This window comes from Chlamydomonas reinhardtii, chromosome 12, assembly GCF_000002595.2.
Source record: "Chlamydomonas reinhardtii strain CC-503 cw92 mt+ chromosome 12, whole genome shotgun sequence".
Classification (NCBI taxonomy): domain Eukaryota; kingdom Viridiplantae; phylum Chlorophyta; class Chlorophyceae; order Chlamydomonadales; family Chlamydomonadaceae; genus Chlamydomonas; species Chlamydomonas reinhardtii.
Genome location: NC_057015.1, coordinates 5,671,233 through 5,678,573, shown reverse-complemented (window position 1 = coordinate 5,678,573; position 7,341 = coordinate 5,671,233). Strand labels below are relative to the sequence as shown.

Below are 7,341 nucleotides of genomic sequence, written 5' to 3'. Positions count from 1 at the left end.
GCGGGGCCCGCGGCTGTGATCCACGGCCCGGTTGCGAAGTGCCTGATACGGCAAGCGTCCGGAATGCGCCAAACTCCAAACTCTCACCCAAAGCCGGAGGCAGGCAGAGGGGCAGCCTAGACGGCGGTGTGCGTCTTGGTTTCTGGACAAACGCAGGGTCGCAGGTGTGATGGAGCCGCCAGGCTGGTGCGGGGGGTAGGGACCCTGGAAAGCTGCAACCGCAGCTTCGACACCGACCCGCCTGCTACCTGATGCAAGCGCTAGGCATAAAGCTGCAATAGGGTTTCTGTTGGGGGTTGGAGGGCTGAGGTCATGTCGCGCATTTGGAGGTCGCAGAGCGGGGAAAGCGCAGGCACCGCCGTCCCATGGCCGTCCTAGGACGTGGACAGTGAGCAGGGATGGGGGCGGAAGTCCGCCTATTCCGCACGGTCTTTTCGCATGTGTTTTCGCACGCTTTTCGCCTAGACCCTTGCTTTCGCACATCGGCGGAAATCTGCGGAAATCCATGCGGAAAAGCGCGCGTGCATGGGCGAAGGGCCTTTTCGCCATCTCGTTTTCCTTTGCTTTGGATGCATGATCAACGAACCCCAACTTGTCATAGGGTCTTTGAGTGTACTACGGCGTCCAACAACAAAACAAAGTAGTCCCTAGCCGTCCTGTCGCCCACATGTCGGCCGACAGCAAGGGCAAGGGCGTGAAGGGAAGGCCAGAAGCCGAGATCAACGTTTATTTTGATAGTGTTGGTCCTACTAGTGGGTCCAGCAACCGCAAGGCGAAGAAGTGCAAGCTGTGCGGCGACAATTTCCCAGCCAGTCGTTCTGCGGCGCTGAACCTCGAGAAGCACATCGCGAACGCGTGTCGTCAGGCGCCTTCCGCGGCGAAGGTCCACGCTTATAAGCTGATCGCGGATCGCAACAAGCGCGGCGTGCCTGATGATGACGATGACGCCCAGCGCCGGCGCAGCGACAGTGGCTCCGCTGCTGGGCCTGGGCCGAGCAGCAAGCGGCAAGCGATCGGGGAGCTCCTGGCAACTGCAACAAGCAAGCAGCAGTCGAGCATCGACACCTTCGCCTTCAAGCGGGTTCGCCCTGAGGCGTCTCGTTCGTGCGACGCGAAGCTGTTGCGGGCGCTGATCATGTCGCACGTGCCGTTCAACATCGTCGAGAACCCCTACTGGCTGGACTTCCTCAACGACTTCAAGTACACGCCCGCCAGTAAGCATTGGCGGGCGGGCGGGCCCTCTCTGAGTATGCGGCCTTATGCATGCTGACTAACACACTTTCTTAGACTTGCTTAACGATTGTTAGTCCTTCCGCCCTGGGGCCCCACGTCGCGCTCCGCCCTGACCCTCCCCTCCCCTCCCCGCGCCCCGTCACCCACCACTTCCCTCGCACCCTAGGCCGCCGGACCATCTCTGACGACGTGCTTTGCAGCGAGTATGCGGGGCTGTGGCTGGAGTTCCAGGAGAAGCTGCTGAAGGAGGAAATGCTAGGAGTCTGCATGGACGGCTGGACGACCGTGAGCAAGGACTCCGTCTACGCCGTCACCGTCGTGTGCTGCAGCACTCGCAAGCGGTACCTGTACAAGCTGTACGACTGGTCGGCCGACAGCCACACGGCGGAGTTCTTGGCAGGTGAGAGGCTGAGGACATAATTTGTGGGATGCCGAAATCTGGTGGGCCTTGTGCGGCCCCTTCCACGGCGGGGCCGATTGTGCCGATTGTTTGCCTGTTGCATTCGTTGTTCCCGTTGCGTCATGTATGTTTGTCCGTACTGTGCAGGCAAGCTGGAGGAGATCATCGCGGAGCTGGACAGGAGCGCCGTGCTGGATGAGAACGGCAACGTGGCCAGGGACAAGAACGGCGCGCCAATCACCACAGCTGCGAAGAAGGTGGCGTGGCTCATCACGGACAACGCCTCCAACTGCCGTGCCGCCCGCGACCTGATTGTGGCGCGGCACCCACACATTTCGGAGATGCGGTAAGCAGTTGGCAGGTTGGCGGGCGGGCAGGGGGGGGCGGGCGGGCAGGGGGCCGGGCCGGGCAGGCGAGCGAGTAGGCGGGCACGCGTTGGACGAACATATCGGTTGGCTTGGTGGTCAGGATGGAGCATTGCGCCCCCGCGTCCATCAACTAATGCGCTTTCTGTGTGGCTGCATAACAGGTGCCAGATGCACGGCTTCAACCTGGGCATGCAGTCGGCCCTGTCCCATCCCTTCTTCGCCTTGCTGCTTGGCAAGGTGCAGCGGGTGGTGACGCTCTTCCGTGCTTCCCATCTGCTGCACCGTCTGCTGGCCTTGGAGGCTGTGCAGATGAACATCAACACCACCACGGTCAAGACCTCCAACAAGACGCGCTTCACCTCCATCGTCATCTGCCTGCGGTCGGTGCGCGACCTGTGGCCTGCTCTGCGGGCGGTGCTGTTCAAGCACAAGAACCTGCTGAAGAAGAGCGCCGGCGGCAAGGTGGTGATCAAGATCCTGTCGGAAGAGAAGCTCGAGGAGGACATCGCATTCACCTGCGAGATGCTGGAGCCGTGGGAGCAGGTGATCATGGCCATCCAGGCGGATGATTCTGCCGCAGGGGACGTGACGCGGTACTGGGCGTACCTCGCAGCGCAGCTGGGCCGCATAACTCTCAAGTTCGAGCGGGGTGAGTTCGTGGCTTCTGTTCGTGCCTACCTGCATGTGTGTAATCCTGTGTGCCGCGGGTAATCCTGTATGCCAGCGTGGTTTGTGCATGGTGCATGCCTGTTTGCATGGTGTGTGTGCATAGTGTATCCGTGTGTTCGTTAACGCTTTTGCCTCGTGATGCCTCTTACACAGAGGTCGCGCTGCACCTGATCTCGGCGTTCAACGCACGGGTCAAGGAGCTGAACCTGCCACTCAGCCGCCTTGCCCTGTTCCTGGACCCGCGCTACAAGGGCCACGCCAACTACCAGCACTCGCATGCTGACACCAAGACGCTCAAAGAGCAGGTAATCGTTTCAGGCGCACGCGTGTACAGTACTCCATATGTGCTTATGTCACTGGAATGCTTGCTAAATGTTTATAGCTGTATGGCAGGAACTGTACTTACCTATCCTCTACTCCGCTGCAGGCGTGTTTGGTGGCTACCCGTGCCATGAAGGCGCTTGGCAAGGCCGACGCGGAGATCAAGGAGGTGCTGGTGAAGCTGGACATCGAGATGGACGAGTACGCCACGGCTGCTGCCTACCGCACTCGGCCCGTCGACAACAGTCTGCGAGCGGCCGTGCTGTGGTGGGAGACGAAGCCCGCCACCTACGTCCAGGCCATCGCGCTCCTCCTGCTGGGTGTGCCGCCGACAGCCGCGTTTGTGGAGCGCGTTTTCAGCGAGCTGGGCAACATCCACACGGACGGGCGCAACCGCTTGGCCATCGACAAGCTGGACATGATGGCCTTCGTGCGGACGTACCTGAAGCAGGAGCAGCCGAACGGGCCGCAGCTTGCGCAGGAGAAGCTGGAGACCCGGCGCCTGCAGTACAGCAGGGAGCGGCCGGCTGCAGCTGCAGCTGCTGCAGAGCTGGCCGCTGCCACACCGCCCGCTTCTGTGGCCGCTTCTGTGGCCGCCTCTGCGGCCTCGCCGGTGCTGCCGCCACAACAGGAAGCCGCAGGCCCCTCTACACGCCCGCCGCTGGCGCCGCGCCCCTCACCAGCTACGCCCATCACCAGCAGCCCGGTGGCATCAGCTGAGGCGGGCGATGGTGCTGCATGCGAGGAGGCTGAGGACATGTTCACTGCCGAGGAGCTTGAGGCGTTCCTAACGATGAAGTACCAGGAGGAGGCGTCAGAGCTGCAACAAGACATGCAGCAGCTTGGCTCCATTGTGAACGCCATCGCACCGCTCCCAGCCCAGCCGCCGCAACAGGCGCCGCCGCCGCCGCCGCAGCAGCAGCAGCAGCAGCAGCAGCAGCTGCCGTACAGCGGCGCGGCAGGCGTGCAGGTGCAGCAGGACCCGGCCCAGGAGGAGGCTTTCCGGAGGGTTGAGGTCGAGGGCCTGCGGCGAGCAATCAACGCCGCGCTCACCCAGTCGTTCGGCTGGTTCAATTTCGACCAGGACCCGCTGCAGCCCAACTACGGGGCGGCTCCGCTGGCCCGGGGCTTCGGTGCATTCAAGCGTTGAGGGGCGCTGGATACGTCCGGGTAGACCGAGTCGTTAGCAGGGTTGGATGTTGGGGGATTAGGGGGTAGGGGTTACGGGGAAGGACGCGTTGGGGGTTTGCGGGGAGGGGCAGATGGATTGGGAGGGCGGAAAGACAGACATGTCAGCAAACAGGCGAGTTAGATGTAGCACAGGACCGTTGTAGTGACCGCCCGGGGGGGGGGGGGGGCGGGGTTGCAGATACCAGCCCAAACTAAGCGGGGGGTGGGGGTGGGCACAAGGGGAGGAGCCTGCAGTGTTGCCTCCAGTGTTGCCGTGTCTCTTGGTGCGTGTAGAGTAACGGTAGTGTCTGGTACATGCATACGGTGTGTTGGTAGCCAAGATGTGACAAAGCTAATTAGTGATGGAGAGTGGGTGCGGTGCGGTGGTACAGGTCAAAGCGGCAGGTTGGTGAAGGTAAATAGTGTGCAGCTTAGACCCGATTTGCAAGACATGAGCGCGCGGCTGTGAATACACTGGAGTTACTGTACCGCGACGTTGTTGATCCATTGCCAGGCTGCAATGTATCCAGAGAGAGGTATCCGGAGAACTGAACATGTGAGTGCCGTGTGATTGAGCTGCACGCCTTCCCTCGAGGACTCAGACAGCGCTACGGGCGAAGGTGCATGTCAAGGGTGCATGCGCACCTTGCAGACACTGGGCGCCCTGCAGACGCAGCCGGACACGCAAAGCAGGGTAGTGAAGCACGCGGCACGTTGAAGCCAGTAGGCAAGCACATGTCTGCGCCCAGCGAAACGTTCTGTCGCTGCCACCGCCCCCAACACCTGCCTGATTACAATGCCGCCAACTCTTGCTGAACAGGGCACGGATTGACACAGCTGTTTCACCAAAAGGCAGCCCTGTTGCTGATTACAAGGCTCCCACCGCCAACACCTGCCATACAGGGCACGGATTGATAGGCTGTGCGGCATTCAGAACCATCCTTACGGCCGTCGGCATTCAGAAACATGTATGATGGTGTTTAAAAACACCTTGCTTCTATCCCATTTTCAAAGACGCAGGCACCACCACGCCCCGTCAACTGCAGGTGGTGGTGCTGATGCGGCCGCTGGCTGAACTCCCTGCCTGCTGCCGCAGATTCTGTTGCAGATTATAGAGCTCCCGCCCCCAACACCTGCCTGATTACAATGCCGCCAACTCTTGCTGAACAGGGCACGGATTGACACAGCTGTTTCACCAAAAGGCAGCCCTGTTGCTGATTACAAGGCTCCCACCGCCAACACCTGCCATACAGGGCACGGATTGATAGGCCGTGCGGCATTCAAAACCATCGTTACGGCCGTCGGCATTCAGAAACATGTATGATGGTGTTTAAAAACACCTTGCTTCTATCCCATTTTCAAAGACGCAGGCACCACCACGCCCCGCCAACTGCAGGTGGTGCTGATGCGGCCGCTGGCTGCACTCCCTGCCTGCTGCCGCCGCCGCGAGCTGTCCACGCCGCCACACGCAAGCCCACGCTACTCCTGCGGCGTCACCACACACCCTCACGCGCGCAGGTATCGCTAGGCGCCGTGCAGGCACCACCACGCCCCGCCAACTGCAGGTGGTGCTGATGCGGCCGCTGGCTGCACTCCCTGCCTGCTGCCGCCGCCGCGAGCTGTCCACGCCGCCACACGCAAGCCCACGCTACTCCTGCGGCGTCACCACACACCCTCACGCGCGCAGGTATCGCTAGGCGCCGTGCAGGCACCACCACGCCCCGCCAACTGCAGGTGGTGCTGATGCGGCCGCTGGCTGCACTCCCTGCCTGCTGCCGCCGCCGCGGGATGTCCACGCCCTCACACGCAAGCCCACGCTGCCCCTGCGGCGTCACCACACACCCTCACGCGCGCAGGTATCGCTAGGCGCCGTGCAGGCACCACCACGCACCGCCAACTGCAGGTGGTGCTGATGCGGCCGCTGGCTGCACTCCCTGCCTGCTGCCGCCGCCGCGAGCTGTCCACGCCGCCGCACGCAAGCCCACGCTACTCCTGCGGCGTCGTCACACGCCCTCAAGTGCGCAGGCGTCGCTAGGCGCCGTGCAGGCACCACCACGCCCCGCCAACTGCAGGTGGTGCTGATGCGGCCGCTGGCTGCACTCCCTGCCTGCTGCCGCCGCCGCGAGCTGTCCACGCCGCCACACGCAAGCCCACGCTACTCCTGCGGCGTCACCACACACCCTCACGCGCGCAGGTATCGCTAGGCGCCGTGCAGGCACCACCACGCCCCGCCAACTGCAGGTGGTGCTGATGCGGCCGCTGGCTGCACTCCCTGCCTGCTGCCGCCGCCGCGGGATGTCCACGCCGCCACACGCAAGCCCACGCTGCCCCTGCGGCGTCGTCACACACCCTCATGCGCGCAGGTATCGCTAGGCGCCGTGCAGGCACCACCACGCCCCGCCAACTGCAGGTGGTGCTGATGCGGCCGCTGGCTGCACTCCCTGCCTGCTGCCGCCGCCGCGAGCTGTCCACGCCACCACACGCAAGCCCACGCTGCGCCTGCGGCGTCGTCACACGCCCTCAAGTGCGCAGGCGTCGCTAGGCGCCGTGCAGGCACCACCACGCCCCGCCAACTGCAGGTGGTGCTGATGCGGCCGCTGGCTGCACTCCCTGCCTGCTGCCGCCGCCGCGAGCTGTCCACGCCGCCACACGCAAGCCCACGCTGCGCCTGCGGCGTCGTCACACACCCTCAAGTGCGCAGGCGTCGCTAGGCGCCGTGCAGGCACCACCACGCCCCGCCAACTGCAGGTGGTGCTGATGCGGCCGCTGGCTGCACTCCCTGCCTGCTGCCGCCGCCGCGGGATGTCCACGCCGCCACACGCAAGCCCACGCTGCCCCTGCGGCGTCGTCACACACCCTCATGCGCGCAGGTATCGCTAGGCGCCGTGCAGGCACCACCACGCCCCGCCAACTGCAGGTGGTGCTGATGCGGCCGCTGGCTGCACTCCCTGCCTGCTGCCGCCGCCGCGAGCTGTCCACGCCACCACACGCAAGCCCACGCTGCGCCTGCGGCGTCGTCACACGCCCTCAAGTGCGCAGGCGTCGCTAGGCGCCGTGCAGGCACCACCACGCCCCGCCAACTGCAGGTGGTGCTGATGCGGCCGCTGGCTGCACTCCCTGCCTGCTGCCGCCGCCGCGAGCTGTCCACGCCGCCACACGCAAGCCCACGCTGCGCCTGCG

General features: G+C 63.9%; 1 protein-coding gene across 1 annotated transcript; it reads left to right on the top strand.

Moving 5' to 3' along the window:
* Positions 1-459: 459 nt before the first annotated feature.
* On the top strand, positions 460-4,732 carry CHLRE_12g532400v5 (uncharacterized protein). Its single transcript, XM_043068588.1, has 6 exons — positions 460-1,214; positions 1,400-1,633; positions 1,781-1,979; positions 2,163-2,650; positions 2,824-2,975; positions 3,098-4,732. The coding sequence occupies exons 1-6, from the start codon at positions 668-670 to the stop codon at positions 4,139-4,141; spliced, it is 2,664 nt and encodes an 887-aa protein (XP_042918683.1). The 5' UTR covers positions 460-667; the 3' UTR covers positions 4,142-4,732.
* The last annotated feature ends 2,609 nt before the right edge of the window (positions 4,733-7,341 follow it).

Bases quoted from the DNA above. Each gene is read 5' to 3' on its own strand.
- CHLRE_12g532400v5 (XM_043068588.1), top strand. From the start codon at position 668: ATGTCGGCCGACAGCAAGGGCAAGGGCGTGAAGGGAAGGCCAGAAGCC. The intron at 1,215-1,399 runs GTAAGCATTGGC...CTCGCACCCTAG, and splicing joins CTTCAAGTACACGCCCGCCA to GCCGCCGGACCATCTCTGAC. The intron at 2,651-2,823 runs GTGAGTTCGTGG...CCTCTTACACAG, and splicing joins AACTCTCAAGTTCGAGCGGG to AGGTCGCGCTGCACCTGATC.